This window comes from Oryctolagus cuniculus, chromosome 2 (genome assembly GCF_964237555.1).
Source record: "Oryctolagus cuniculus chromosome 2, mOryCun1.1, whole genome shotgun sequence".
NCBI lineage: Eukaryota > Metazoa > Chordata > Mammalia > Lagomorpha > Leporidae > Oryctolagus > Oryctolagus cuniculus.
The window spans coordinates 141723514-141739384 of NC_091433.1; the positions used below are offsets into that span (position 1 = coordinate 141723514).

General features: G+C 42.1%; 1 protein-coding gene across 13 annotated transcripts in view; it reads left to right on the plus strand.

Moving 5' to 3' along the window:
- The window catches only part of PUS10 (pseudouridine synthase 10), an 89547-nt gene that overhangs the window by 37754 nt on the left and 35922 nt on the right, over window positions 1-15871 (plus strand). For all 13 annotated transcript variants that reach the window (XR_007916329.2, XR_011386631.1, XM_051838411.2 and 10 more), the window contains one exon: window positions 13098-13132. Coding sequence is in view for 11 of the 13 variants with exons in the window: in XM_051838411.2 (XP_051694371.1) it covers window positions 13098-13132 (35 nt within the window). In the remaining 2 variants the exon portion in view is untranslated. The remainder of the gene's footprint in view (window positions 1-13097; window positions 13133-15871) is intronic.

The following is a 15871-nucleotide window of genomic DNA, read 5'->3' on the forward strand; positions in this document are numbered from 1 at the left end:
ATTAGTATGTTAATTATATGATCTTTTTAAATGTACTTGAGAGTCCCTTAAAACTGTTTTCTTATACATTTAAAGCATTGGTCCTGAAAATTTGGTTTGTGTTATTAATCAACCTTGTCTATGAAGAAAGCATTTTCTAAATAAAGCTAAATTTCCCCAGACTGTTATTCCAAACATAACATTCTGAATTAGTGAGTCCTCTTAATGCATTTTCTTTAGATTTCCCTGATGCAAATGTACAAATAACACTTTTACTGTGAAAGTCTGAGTTCTCTCCCATAACAGATGTTCTGATACTGTGAACACTTGATTGCAGGCATTCTCTATAGTAAACTCAAGAGATGGGGCCCTATCCAAACAGGCATTGAGAAATAAAGAGGAAGAGCAAGAAATACTATGTTTAGCACGAATTCCTCATAGAAATACTACATTTCAAAAAGTCTATAAATCTTTCAAAGGTAAACATTCTTAGCCCGAGATAGAAATTGTTTTATACCATTCTCTTCTTTTCATTACTAAAAGTCAAATAATGAGTATCAACCTATTAGGTATCTTTAAGTTAGAATTCTTCTAATTAGTATACAAACAAAATTGTTATTACTTTTAACTTCTTAGTAGTAAATTGAGGTGTGATTCGTTTTAGCAAACTTACACAAAAGAATGTAGATGATTGGTTATAAGTTAATAAAATAATTGTTAGCTTCTTAAAAAGATTCACCAGATTACATTTGCATTTTTTTAAATTACAAAAGTAGAACATACTTATTGAAAAAGCCAACTGAGAAGTGTGTACAGTTAAAATTAATCTCTTTCTCTTCCTCTTTGCTAAATGTTTCTGGAGAAACACTTTGATATATCTTTTTATAGACCATTTGCTGTATAAACACATACATGTACCATACGTGATTTGAGTTTGTGTGTTGTAATGCTTTCTCTTCTTGGAACAACCCATGGTAGACACTCTTCAATGTTAGAGTTTACAGAGCTCACATATGGTTAAATAAGAATTTCCCAAATCAGTTGGTTAAATTTCCCAGTTAACCAACTGATGAGTAGTCATCACCTTCAGTTTTAATTATAAAAATGAAATTTGCAGTGAAGATTCTTGTATCTAGAGTCTAGTATATCTATATTTTTGTCCAGTAAGTCCTTAGAACTGGAAATGCTGGATTGAAATTGTGGTAGATATTTCCAAATTTCCCTTCTAAGAGATAGTACTGGTTCACAAGTATACTACAACCTCCAGCTTTACCAAAGTGGGGAATTACCATACTCTTCAATATTTTCTAACCTAAATGCAAAATTTGTTTTAATTTGTGCTTACTTGATTTTCCCGTGAAATTTCACATCTTTTTATGTTTAGAAACCATTTGAGTTTCTTTTTATCTTTTTTTTTTTTTAATTAGGAATGATGGGATATGCCTTGTGGCATAGTGAGTTAAGCCACAGCTTAACTCCACATCACATCCAGAGTGCTGGATTGAGCCTCCAGCTACTCGCCTTCTGATCCAGCATCCTACTAATGCACCCTAGGAGGCAACAGATGATGGTTGAATTTCTTGGTCCCCTGCCACCCACATGGGAGACCCAGATGGAGTTTTGGGCTCCTGGCTTCTGCCTGACTGTCACAGGCATATAGGGAGTAAACTAGCAAATGCAAGATACCTCCAGCCCCCTTGCTCTGCTTTTCAAGTAGAAGAAAATAAATACAAAGAAACAAAAGATAAAATTAAGGGTGTTTAACCAAACAGTTTAAGATGCTGCTTAAGATGCCATGTCCCATACTGGAAAAAAAAATTAAAAGTTGGATCAGGTGTTTTGCCTACAGTTAGGATGCCTGTGCCCACATCAGAGTGTTTTGGTTCAAGGGCTGGCACTGTGGCGCAGCAGGTTTAAACTGCCATAAGGGTGCTGGTTCAAGTCCTGGCTGTCCACTTGGCTCAAGCTCCCTGCTAATGTGTCTGGGAAAGCAGCAGATGATGGCCAAGTACTTGGGCCCCTGTCCCCACATGGAGACCCAGAGGAAGCTCCTGGCTTCAGCCTGGCCCAGCCCAGCCCAGGCCATTGAGGTCATTTGGGGAGTGGAGTGATTCTCTCTCTCTCTCTCTCTCTCTCTCTCTCTCTCTCACTCTCACTCTCACTCTCACTCTCATCATTCCCTCTGACTTTCAAATCGAAAGAAAGAAAGAAAAGAGGCGTGTCTTGGTTCAGTTCCCAGCTCCTGCTGATGTAGATCCTGGGAGGCAGCAGTGATGGCTCAAATGCTTGAATTCCTTGCTACTGGCCTTGGTACCCCCAGCCTCTGTGGACATTTGTGGGTGAGCCAGTGGATGGGAGCTCCCGCTCGCTCGCTCTCTGAACCAAGAGACTGATGTGAAGCATAGGTGTCCTAACTGTAGGCAAAACACCTGATCCAACTTTTAAATTATTTTTTGAGAGAGGCAGTGAGAGACTGACAGAGTTCTCATCCACTGGTTCACTCCCCAAATGCTGACAACGACTTGGGCTGGACCAGGGCTAGTACTGGAAGCTGACAAATCAATTCATGTCTTTCTTGTAGGTGGCAGGAGCCCAACGACTTGAGCCATCACTGCTGCCTCTCAGGGTCTGCATTAGCAGGAAGTTGGAGTCAGGAGGGGGAGCCATGAGTCAAATCCAAGCATTTCCAGTATGGGACATGGCACTTTGATATGGGATGCTGGCATTGCAAGCAGCAGCTTAAACTGCTGTGCCACAATGCCAGACTCTATTAGTCTGTTTTGCTCTGCTTTTCAAATATATAATTTTTTAAAAAAATTTAAAAGTTGAGTAGTAAGAGCTTCTTGGTTGTAATGGTTATTAACCTCTATTTTATTCCTTTCAGCCTGCTATTTCTCATTACATTTATTGTCATTCAACAAACACATATTTCTAATTTGGGAGGGACATTTCATCTAGGAAAAAAGTTCTCTTCATTTTAAAAAATTATTTTTTTAAGATCTTTCAAGTGATTCATAGCTTTTTAACTTTTAAAAAAATGTGTTTTCCTGGCTTGTAGAAGGGAGAGCGAGCGAGCGAGAATGAGCTACCATTTTTTGATTCATTTCCTCAAATGCTGCCAGTGGAGGCAGGGGTGGGGGTGGAGGGTGCTGAAGCTAGGAGCTGGGAACTCAGTCCAGGTGTCCCACTTGGATGGCAGGAACTCAGTTATTTTAGTTGTCTCTACAGCCTCCCAAGGTGTGCATTAGCAGGAAGCAAGAGTCAGGAGCTTAAAGGTAGGTATCAAACTCAGGCACTCTGATACGGAATACAGGTGTCTTAACAAGTGTCTCAACTGCTAAGTCAAATGCCCACTCTGGTTTTACAGGTTGGGTTTTTTTTTTATGATTTATTTGAATGGCAGAATGACGAAGAGGGAGGGGCAGAGGAGAGAGAGGTGGAAGAGGAAATTTGAGGGGGATTTTTTTTTGGTTATTAGGAAATTAATGTGTTTGTGTGTGTGTGTGTGTGTTGATGTTTCTCTGGGTCTTCTGTTGATTTTCTAGTCATGTGATTACCTTATTTACAATTAGTAATTTTGTGGTTTTAACTCTTTATATGTATGCCAATAACTAAACACTCAGTATATTGTTAACTTTTTTCTAATATATATCCTTTTTCTATTTAAGAAAATTTATTTCTATTCCAAGCTTAATGGTTTTTAGATCAGAAATGGATATGTTCAATAATGATATTCTTTTGAATTATTTGTAGTCAAGTTAGTGATTTCCTTGTGTTGAACTTTTTTTCCTGAAATAAAGCTTTTTATTTTTATTTTTATAGATTTATTTATTTATTTATTTATTTGAAAGAGTTACACAGAGAGAAGGAGAGTCAGAGAGAGAGAGAGGAAGAGGTCTTCTATCTGCTGGTTCACTTCCCAATTGGCTGCAGTGCCTAGAGCTGCATTAATCCAAAGCCAGGAGCGAGGAGCTTCTGGGTCTCCTATGTGGGTGCAGGAGCTCAGGGACTTGGGCCATCCTCCACTGCTTTCCCAGGCCACAGCAGGGAGCTGGATTGGAAGAGGGGCAGCCGGGACTAGAACCGGAGCCCATACTGGATGCCAGCACTGCAGGCAGTGGCTTTACCCGCTACACCACAGTGCCGACCCCTGAAATAAAGTTTAAATTTTCAAATTTTGTTTATCTTAATAAAATTTAAATTTTTAAAATTTTGTTTATCTTAGTAAAAATGTAACATATCTTAGTTAAGATATTTAAATACATATGTTTGGTTTGAGTACTAAATTATGTAATGAATGCATATTAGGTAAGCCTTCTAGAATAGGTTTCTGTCTTGTGCCTAGAAAATTTTAACAACAAAGGAACAATCTGTTTCTATTCTTTGCAATTTTGGTAGAATTTACATATAAAACCATTTTAGAGGATGGCTAGAGTAGGTCTTTATTGTTTTTCAGTTTCTTCTAAGAGGATTATTGGTCTAACTCGATTTAATGTTTGTTTATTTATTTTCATCTACTTGGGAAGCAGAGTGAGTGAGAGAAAGAGAGAGAAGCCAGCAGCCAGGTACTCCATGCATATCTCCTCCATGGGTGGCATGGACCCAAGCACGTGAGCCACCATCTGTTGCCCGCCAGGACACATAAGCAGGAAGCTGGATAGGAAGTATAGCAGCTGGGTCTCAAACCCACACTCTGATAATGGGAAGCAAATGTCCCAAACAGTGGCTTAACCCACGGTGCCACATGCCGGCCCCAGGTTCAGCCTTCCCTCTCCCTCTTCCTGAGTCAAATTTTAACTAATTAAATATTAATTAATTGCACTTATTTTCCTTCAAGGTTGTCTTGTTTCATCTAGCTTGGTAGTTTTCTCGCTCTCTCTCTTTTTTTTTAAAGATTTATTTATTTATTTGAAAGTCAGAGTTGCACAGAGAGAGGAGAGGCAGAGTGAGAGAGGTCTTCCATCTGATGGTTCACTCCCCAATTGGCCGAAGCTTTGCTGATCTGAAGCCAGGAGCCAGAAGCTTCTTTGGGGTCTTCCACGCAAGTGCAGGGGCCCAACGACTTGGCCCATCTTCCACTGCTTTCCCAGGCCATAGCAGAGAGCTGGATCAAAAATGGAGCAGCCACAGGGCCAGCGCCGTGGCTCACTTGGTTAATCCTCCACCTGCGGCGCCGGCATCCATGAGAGGTACATAGGGTTAGAAATATTTTTATAATAATTTACTGTTTTTGTCCTCATCCTCCAAAGAGCTTTCGGTGGAGTTTTCCAGAGCTTATATGATATATACTATTACAGCAAACTGAATGTAAAGCAGTTAAGAAAATCTATCTTCTATTAAGACATGTTAAAGAGATTTGCAAAAATGTACCACATGTCACGCTTCTGACTAAAATTACTTTACTTGAAAACATTACTTACTTAAAAGAGAAAAAAGAAGAGCTTACATCCAGTGCTTTGTCCCCAAATGCCTGCAACAGCCCTGGACTGGGGCCAAAGACAGGAGCCAGGAACTCAGTCCACGTCTCTCTCATGTGTGGCAGGAACCTGGTTACTTGAAGCATCATTGTCACCTCCCGAGATCTGCATTAGCATTAGAGGAAACTGTAGTCAGGAGCTGGGAATTGAACCTTGGTGCTCTAATGTGGGATGTGAATGTTTCACCTGCTAGGCCAAATGACTGAAAATACATTTTAAAAACAAATTTATGCTAATATGTAAGAGATTTATTACTTTGTTAATTTCAAATGAATTAATATTTTTTAAATTCATAGCTTGATTACTAATATGGCTCATGCTGATAGATATAACCAACATAAACAAACCTATTTGGAGTCCTCAAAGTTTTTTAAGAATGTGGAAATTCAGGGGCTGGCTCCACAGTGTAGTAGGCTAAGACTTCGCCTGTGGCACCGGCATCCCGTATGAGCGGTGCTTTGTGTCCTGGCTGCTCCTCCTCTGATCCAGCTCTCTGCTTATAGCCTGGGAAAGCAGCGCTTGGTACCTGGAAGAAGCTTCTGGCTCCTGGCTTCAGATCGGCTCCATTCCAGCAGTTGTGCCCATTTGGGGAGCAAATTGGGAACCCTTTTTATTTGTCTCTCCCTCTCTCTCTAGCTCTGCCTCACAAATAAATAAATAAAATCTTAAAAAAAGAATGTGGAAATTCCTTTAATCAAACTAGATAGAACAATTTAATTATTTTGAAGGTATATGTACTACTATAATTCTTTTTTAAAAAAAATATTTATTTGAAAGGCAGAGTTACACACAGAGAGAAGGAGAGGCAGAAAGAGAGAGAAAGAGAGAGAGAGGTCTTCCATCCACTGATTCACTCCCCAGTTGGCCACAATGGCCAGAGTTGTGCTGATCCAAAGCCAGGAGCCAGGAGCTTCCGGGTCTCCCACATAGGTGCAGAGGCCCAAAGACTTAGGCCATCTTCTACTGCTATCCCAGGCCATAGAAGAGAGCTGGATTGGAAGTGGAGCAGCCAGGACTCAAACTGGGGCCCATACAGGCTGGTGGCACTGAAGGCGGCGGCTTTACCTGCTACACCACAGCGCCGGCCCCTGCTATAATTCTTTAAATCTTCTTTGAATGGGATATTCTGCTGTGCACCTGTGTTATCTGTATGTATACCTACAAATGGTACAAATCTTTGTCTTCACTTATTGGTTGTGTGTCTGTTCATATGTGCTTATGGGCACAACTGCCACCTGGAAACACTGGCTTACGTAGTGCTTTAGGCTCTCCTTGTGGCTGATTTGGTCCACAGGCCCAGTTAGCAGGTGTGGTTTAGATGAGGGAACAGTGGGCTTCTGACGACAGGCCTGGATGAAAGGCGTGGAGTTCTAGCCTCAGGCAGGCAGCGTGGAAAGGCTTCCCCAGGGAAGTAGCTGTCACAAGCCAGCCTCATCTTCTGACAGTTGTGCTGGATTTCTTGGAACCCACATTGTGCCCAAGACAGGAATTCAGATACCAGACCCTGCGAAGTCTGTGGGTGGCCATGCTGGGTCTCTGAAATCAGATCTGAGGAGGAAATGTATTTTCACTTCTCAGACACACCCAGTCGCCAACAGATGTTTGTTAAGATGGTTTTGCTTCCTGATGTTGTTAACTCTTGAGTTACCTGAAATTCAGTTGCCAACTTCTCTCAGTATCCCATGACGTTAAAGGACAAGACTGATCTGTGTCTGTCTTTGTAGCTGTCTGTCCTTCCCTACCTGGACTCCCACCCCACCCGCTTGCAGAATTTTCTGTTGTGAATATCTCTGTCAGGTTCTTCAGGTCCTTCAGAGCTGAGCAAACAACAGCATTTACACTGTTGGAAGATGAAGTGGAAATTCTCCTTAAAATGCCCAGCTTAGAAGTAGCCGTTCTGGGACTGGGCCAATGGGGCTGTAGGACCGCATTTGGCTGTGCAGATTCATGCTCTTTCCTGGTCTGGCTTTGCTTTTCCTGTCTTGCCTTGTCCCAAATAAAAATGGTCACCATTCTTAACACCATCTAAAGGCTTTTATTGCCAAGGTAGTGGGGAATCGGAGAATAAAAAGGTCTCTTCTTATGTCTCCATTTTCTTTTTTCTCAACCCTGTAGGGATTCTGGTGGGCTTTTAAACATGGCAGCCGTAAGTTTCATTCATCGGAGGCGATACCCGCATTCAGCGTGTTGCAGCCATTTCAGCAGGGGGTTGAAGTGAGAGGCTCTGGGGAAAAGAGGAGAATGAAGCTAAGCGAGGAGGTGGGATGGGTGAGAGATGGTGGTGGGGGAGTCTTCACTTCAGCTAAGTGGTAGGGTCAAGCAGTGATTCTGGGAGAGTCTTTGCCCTTCCTCTCTTCCCTTCCTCTTTCTGCCACCATGCCTGAGACAGGAGGCAAGGAGCAGGGCCTGCTGGGGCAGGTGCTGCAGTTAGAGCAGGCCGGGGGATGCAGAGGAGGAGAAGGAAGAAATCTTAGGCAGTTGCCCTGGGCGGGAAGCAGGAAGAGGAGTGTCTCTTGTTGACTAATCTCCTTAATGAGCCCAGTTCCCAACGGGCTACTTGTGTACCAGAAAAACACACTTGAACGTATGTGGATGTTGGGTGAAGAGTTGGCAGCAGGGGGTGCTGCTAATGCCTCCAGCTGCTCAGGCGACTACTGTCTTTTCCCTATTGGCACAAGTCTGTTGGTACAAGTCTATATATGAGTCCAAGAGCTGTGAAGCATTCAGAAGACTTTAGAGTTTGAAGAGCATTGATGGTTATTTGGCAGCTCAACATCACTGCCAGTCTGTGTCCTTGTCTCGTAGGATTGCTGCCCCCACTCACCAGCCCTGCCATTCTCTTTTATTTCTTGTTTGAATTACTGCTGTAGTTTATCAAATGCCTTTGTTTTCCTTAGTTCCTTCTTCTGCTAACTCACACTGAGGACAGAGTAAGGATTCCTGAAGAGAACTGTGACCACACCATTCCATTGCTGATAACCCGTTTGTGCCCTAAGTATAAAATCCACACCCCTTAGTGTGGGTGTGCTGCTTCCTCCTTTGCATTCGCCAGCTCGTGGGGTCCTCCTAGCACTGTCCGACCTCTGCTTCTAAGTAACTGATGCTTCAAAGGTCAGATTAGTTGTCACTTCTGCGGCAAGACTGACAAGATCAGGTCAGCATATCCCTGGCACAACCTCTATTAATTATTTTCACTGATGTTATTAGTAATACTACTACTGTTTATTGTTATTTGAAGTATCTTTTTTCTTTCTTAGTTCATGCTTTGCTCATGAGTAGAGACTGGCCTTCACTTTGCTTGCACTCACCACATAGTAGGTATGCCCAAATAATGAAGTGTTGAATTCCTTTATATTTGGTTGAGGAACCAAGAGATAAACCACCTTGCAAGCAGTTGCAAAATATTTGGAAGCATAGCCTGCTATGGCCGCCTAGTGTTTCTTTCTCTCTATCAAGAATGACACACTTAGCTGTCTGTAAGGACCGGATAGGCAACAAAAGGAGAAAAGTGATCTGGGCACGTTATCTCACCTTTCTGGAACATATAGCTTTTTCACACTATATTTTCCTGATAAAGGAATGTTTTCCTTTTTACCTACCACATAAGAAAAACACTAGCATGAAAATAGCAGTTATATTGTGACTTGAGGAACTATAGAAGGTCCAAAGATCAAATGGCTCTTCTCCGTGCGACTGTGGGACTTGGTATATACATCAGTGTGGCTTCCATCTTTGGGTTCATGTCCTAGTTTGGCACTCAAAACCTTCTAATCCTTCTAGTTTAGTCTGTAATCATCGAACCCCTACTGTCATTGATACACTCACGCAGACACACACACACACATACCCTGAGCTCCAACTCGAGTGAATCGTAGTTCCCAGTATGATTTTTTTTGACAGGCAGAGTGGACAGAGAGAGAGACAGAGAGAAAGGTCTTCCTTTTGCCGTTGGTTCACCCTCCAATGGCCGCTGCGGCCTGCGCGCTGCGCTGATCCGATGGCAGGAGCCAGGTACTTCTCCTGGTCTCCCATGGGGTGCAGGGCCCAAGCACTTGGGCCATCCTCCACTGCCTTCCCGGGCCACAGCAGAGAGCTGGCCTGGAAGAGGGGCAACTGGGACAGAATCCGGTGCCCCGACCGGGACTAGAACCTAGTGTGCCGGCGCCACAAGGCGGAGGATTAGCCTAGTGAGCCGCGGCACCGGCCCCCAGTATGATCTTTATAATGCCTTTCTCTCTGTCCTTCCTGCTGCCTTTGCTTGAAGCAGTCTTAATCCCTGGCCGCATGTTCACCCACTCGTTGTTTGGTGTTACATGAACTTCCAGCTCAGAACTCAAAAGCTCAAGAGCCATTCCTAGGCACAGACCTTGTCTGTGGGGTGTGTGTGTTACCGGAGTATACAGCACTTCAGCCAGCAGGTATTCAACTGCCCTATTTAGGACTAGCTTGGAATTCTTGAATAAAGAGCCCAGGATTAAATTGTGTGGTTCCAGAATTTTCAGGAGGTGACACACTGCCTCTGGTATCAAATTTGATTAAAGTTGATAACTTTAATGCCATTTGGTTCTATTGGGGAGGAAGAATTTAATTGCTTACTCTAGAGAACATTTTTTTTTCTCACTGACTAAGGAGCAGAACATTTATTAAAATTATCCTGGTGACCTAAAAGGGAGAAATGTACTTCTTTTTCCTTGGCAGTAGCAGGTCCAGGGCCTTATTAACATGTGGTAAAAATTGAATAATTGAGCACTACTGAGTTCTCTGGGATTCAGCCTTCTGGCCCCTGCTGTGTGATTAGTTCTGTCCAACCTGCTGGTTTGCTTGCACAGGGAACCTGCCAGGAATTAGGAAGGAAAAACCCTTTAGCAAGTCTCAGGTACGGAAGACAGTTGATTGAATTTCACATGTTACACATGGTTCTCTGGTTTCCCCTGGTAACCTCCAGTTCCACCCTGCTTTGTAAGCAGAGGATGGTAGAATGCATTGCATATTTGATTGCATCACCTGCAAGTGACCATAGTGAACAGAGTCTGCCTCAAAAAGAGACGAAAAATGACAGAAAAGGACAGAAGAGTCTGAGGACCCTTCAAGAAGAAACAGATGGTTCTCTATAGCTCAGATCTCGTGGATGAGAAAGGTTCAAGAACTACCTATAGCAGAGCAGTTTGGGGATATGAGGAAATGGGACCAAGTCCTATAAATCGTTTAAGGGATAAATTTGAATTTTATTATTTGCAAATTATATATACGGTTTCAATTCAGCAACAACAGGTACCATTTACCAAGTACATGACAGGAACGTTAGTTACTTGGTTCTGTATACACATTTTCATGAAATCTTCCATTTCATGTCCATCCGTGGGAAGTACACTCAGTTCTTTATCTGCAGACTCAGTCAACTACTAAGCAAAAATATTTGAAAAAAAAAATTGTGTACTAAACATGTACAGACTTTCTTTGTTGCCATTCATTAACAGTATAGCATAACTGCTATTTATATAGAATTGACATTGTATTAGGTATTATAAGTAATCTAGAGATGATTTAAAGTATATGGGAGGGGGCAGGTCTTTAGTGGTTCAGACAGCAAAGACATCTGTATGCCAAATCAGAATACTGGGTTTGATGTTTGGCTCTGGTTCCTGACTCTGCTAATGCAAACCCTGAGAGATAGTGGTGATGGCTCAAGTACTGGAGTTCCTGCCACTCACATGAGAGACATGGATTGGGTTCTTGGCTCCTGGCTAGCTGGTAAGAGTATCTGGGGAGTGCACCAGTGGATGGGAGCTCTCTTTCCCTCTCTGTTTCTCAAAAAAAAAAAGGGGGGGGGGTGAGGATGTGCATACATTATATGCAAACACTATGCCATTTTATATAAGGCACTTGAGTGTTTGTTGATTTTGGTATCTACACGCAGGGGAGTGGAGAGGGCCTGGAACCAGTTCCCCACAGACATGGATGGATGACCATGTTAATACCTATATAGATAAGGTCATTACTGTTTTTTGATCTCTTAAAGTAGGAGCCTGAAGGAAGGGTGGGACAACATTGACTATAAGGTTTCATTTTTAAGCAGCCATTATTCATTTTTTTCTGTAATTTCAAAGTCCTATAATTAGAACATTGTATACTAATTAATGCCTACTAATGATCACTTCCAACCATTCAGAAAAGTTAAGATTACCATCATCTTAGTTCAATTCTCCTGTTTTACACATTAGGAAATGAAGTCGTAGGAAATACAGAAAGCCTAAAGTCAGGTTTTCTGATTCCTAGTAATTTGTGTACTATACTGTACCCAAACAGTTTGAAACAGAGCTTGAATACCTGAGAGGGAAGATGGTAGTACTTTAAATGATATTAGATTGAGTGCTCTAAGTTAACAACCCAACAAATTGGGAGGTACTGCCAAGACATTCAGGCACTGGGACCAGGTCTTACCTACCTGGTGATTAGTTTTTCTACTTGGCTCAAGTCTGAATATATTAGTGTACCTAACGTTCCTGAATGATTATAGTCTTTACAAGTTTGTAGCATCCTGCTTGTCATTTGAAGGAATTCCCATTTATTTAAAAGGACATGGCTCTATGTATGAACCGCAACGTATACATGTATTGTTTTGAAGGTATGTGGGTGATAATGATGGCCAATTTTGTGACATGTAGAGACAGGAGCTATTTACGGGATGTTACTGATTTATATGGTATGTTCCTGTTATGTTCACCGGATGCCACATACCACGGTGCAGGACATGGCATTTGCCTTTTGTTAAAGTGAAAGCTAGGGGAGTCTAATGAAAAACTGAGAAATCTTGGTGTCACACACCTACCAGGCAAAGCATTTTACATGAATCAGATTTAATTATATAACATCCATGATTGTGAATGCTATCTTCACGTTAGCAACTTATCTTTCAGTTTTTTAAAATTAACCCTTTCCAGAACGTTTTTCCTAAAATTTTACTATGAGAATTTTCCAGTGCTTAGAAAAGTTGAAATTATTGTCAGTAAACACTGGTATACACACTTTGATTCTACAGTCGTTACTGTTTTTCTGTACTTGCTTTTTTATATATCCAGCCATCCTTTTTTCCACTCATCACTTCATCTTAGTTTTTGGTGTTTTTCCAAGTGAGTTGCAGACATTGCTACACCTTACTCTTGAACATCGAGGTATAGATATCATCAAATAGATAGAGTGAAAATATGTGTTAGCACTGATGAAAAAACAAAAACAAAAAATGGGCCTGCAATTCTGTGTTTTGGAGATTATGTGCCTGGTCATTTTGGGCTTTCCCCACATGAAATAACACAGTGTTTTAAGACAAAATGTAAGCTCCCTATGCTAAGAAACTTACACTCATCCTCATCATGAGAAATAAAAATCAGTAGGGAGGAGGGGGATACCCCTGTTGAATTCCTAGGCCACAGCAGGCCAGCATTGCTAAGTGAAATCTTACCTCATTCATGATTTTAAATGAGACTGACATTACTGCTACAGTTCTAAACCGAACTCCCCTCCAAAAAAGGGGAGTTTGATTAGCAAATTAGGTAAGTAGTTCAGTAATGATGCTGGAACCTCATCTCACTGAACATTTCCCCCTTTTTCTTTTCTCTCTGGGTGTGACTACGTTGCCTGCAGCATGCTGCATGGTTGCTGGTAAAACAGGAAATGGGGTAAGTAATCTCGGCAGGGAATTCTCACTGCCACTTAGAGACAAGCCGCCTGATTCTTGAAGTGCTATGACTGCTGCGACTACTGCTGTGGCTGCTCCTACTCTCCTCTCTTTAAAACTGAATTCACCAGCTACTAGAGAAATTGGTGGGGAAAAATAGTTCTTAATGTAGAAATTTAGGGTGTCAGTACTGTTTAGTTTACTAGCATGGCAGTGTAGTAATCTCTTAAAGCAGATTCCTTTTCCATGTATAGATGTGATGTGAACATTTTATACGCTTTAGGCACAATAGAGTACTATTTGGGAAGTTATCTGAAAAGAGTTAATTTTACACTGGTCTTAGAAATTAAATTGTAAAACTGTGCTCTGAAAGATAAAAAGTAAAGTCTTAGTTAATCCACTAAAAATAAAAAAAAATCTTAGTTAAGGCAGAAAATCAGTGAGTTCATACATAGATATCACATAGATAACATAGGTTTGCCATCTTTTATCTGAAACCTTTAAACACCAAATGTGTTTTAAACCTAGAATTTTTGGAATGTAGGAATGTAGCATGGCATTAACTGTCATATGTTACATGTTCCTGTGCTCAAGGGTCCGAGGTGGTGCTGTGTAGGCAAACATTTTAATATTTCTGCAATGAAACAAGAATATTCATACTACGTTTGATAAACAGATAATAGCCTCACCTGTTCAGACCAGGATTTGGTTGCCAACTGAGTTAAAAAAGCAAACAACTTTTCATTCACTAGAACTTCATGAATTTTGAAATTAAAAAGTCTGTATCAATATGAAAAGGGCTATGTGGTTTGTTGGAGGCTCCCTGTGTTATCTGGAGAGAGGACCCAGAGAGAAATACACATTTTTATATCATAATCTCATACTTTAAGTGATTTATAGAAAAATTAACATGAGTTTTTTGTTTTGTTTTGTTTTGTTTAAAAAGTAATAATTACTTATCAAAGGTTTTGGAGATTTATCTAGGCATCTCAAATATTTATGATTCTGGCACAATAAAATTTGATCCTATGTTTTTAGAAATCTGAAAGTGTAGTAAGAGCGTCCTTTTTTTTTTCCCCTACAGATTTAATTTTATTTATTTGGAAGGCAGAGCATCAGAGAGAATGGGAGAGACAAAGACTTTCCATCTGCTAGTTCACTCTCCAGATGGCCACAACAGCCAGGGCTGGACCAGTCCACAGCCAGGAGCCAGGAACTTGATCTAGCTCTCTCATGGGGGTGGCAGGGGCTCAAGAACTTGGACCATCATCTGCTGCTTCCTAGAAGCCTTAGTAGGAAGCTAGTTGAGAAGCATAGCAGCTGGGACTTGAACCAGCACTCAGGTATGGGATGCCAGCATCACAAGCCTCCATGTAACCCACTCTGCCACCCTGCTGGCCCTGGGAACTGAATTTACATTAATGAGTATGGACTAAGGGCCTTTGTGAAAACATTTACCCTAAAATGTATTTTAAAAGTTATTAGTCACATTTGAATTTCAGGATTGAAAACCTGGCATCTTAAGTATTATATTTTTGCCTTATACAAGAGTACTTCAAAAAGTTCTTGTGCAATGGAATTAAGAAGTAAGTTTTCAGGTAGGTATTTGGTACAACAGTTGGGACATCTGCATCCAATATTGGAGTGCCTGTCTTCAAGTCCCAGTTCTGCTTCCAATTCCAGCTTCCTACTGATTCACAACCTGGGAGGCAGTAGGTGATGGCTCAAGTACAAGAGTCCCTGCCACGCACATGGAAGATCCCAACTGAGTTCTGGGCTCCTGTTTCAGCCTCACCCAGCCCCAGCTGTTATGGGCATTAAGGGGAGCAAACCAGTAGATGGAAGTATTTTTCTGTAATTGAATGAATGAAAAGAAAGGAAAAGAAAAAGGAAAGAAGGGAGACAGGAAGGAAGATAGATGGGTGTTGTGGCACACAGGTTAATCCAGCACATGGGACACCAGTGTCCCTTATCACAGTGCCTAGCATGGAATCCTGCCTCCATTTTCCACACCCCTTCCTGCACTGTGCAGTTTGGGAGGCAGCAGATGATGGCTCAAGCACTTGGATCTCTGCCACCGACGTGGGAAACTTGGATTGAGTTCAGCCTTGGCTGTTGCAGGCATTTGGAGAGTGAACCAGTGTATGGAACATCTCTCTGTCTCTGTCTCTCTGCTTTTCAAATAAAATGAAAACACACATACATAATAACAACAACAAAAACCCCCACTATGCATGGATTTAGAAAATTTTCTGCCCCCTGTCGCTCCCCCTCTTCGTGGAGGAACGACACTAAACCCTGCCTAGGCTTCATATCCGAGTCACGGCACCATTATGTCGCTACCCCTCTTCGTGGAGGAACGACACAGGACCCTGCGCTGTTCTTTCGTCTGCTCGGCCCTCTCCGGGTTTGCTGCTGGTTCTTCCCGGGTTTCGGCACCATTATGTCGCTCCCCCTCTTCGTGGAGGAACGACACTAAGCCCTGCCTAGGCTTCATATCCGAGTCACGGCACCATTATGTCGCTCCCCGTCTTCGTGGGGGAACGACACTAAACCCTGCCCAGGCTTCATATCCGAGTCACGGCACCATTATGTCGCTCCCCGTCTTCGTGGAGGAACGACACAGGACCCTGCGCTGTTCTTCTGTCTGCTCGGCCCTCCCCGGGGTTTGCTGCTGGTTCTTCCCGGGTTGGCTACCGACCCTTCCACCTCCGTGGAAGGGCGGTTCCCCCTGCCACAT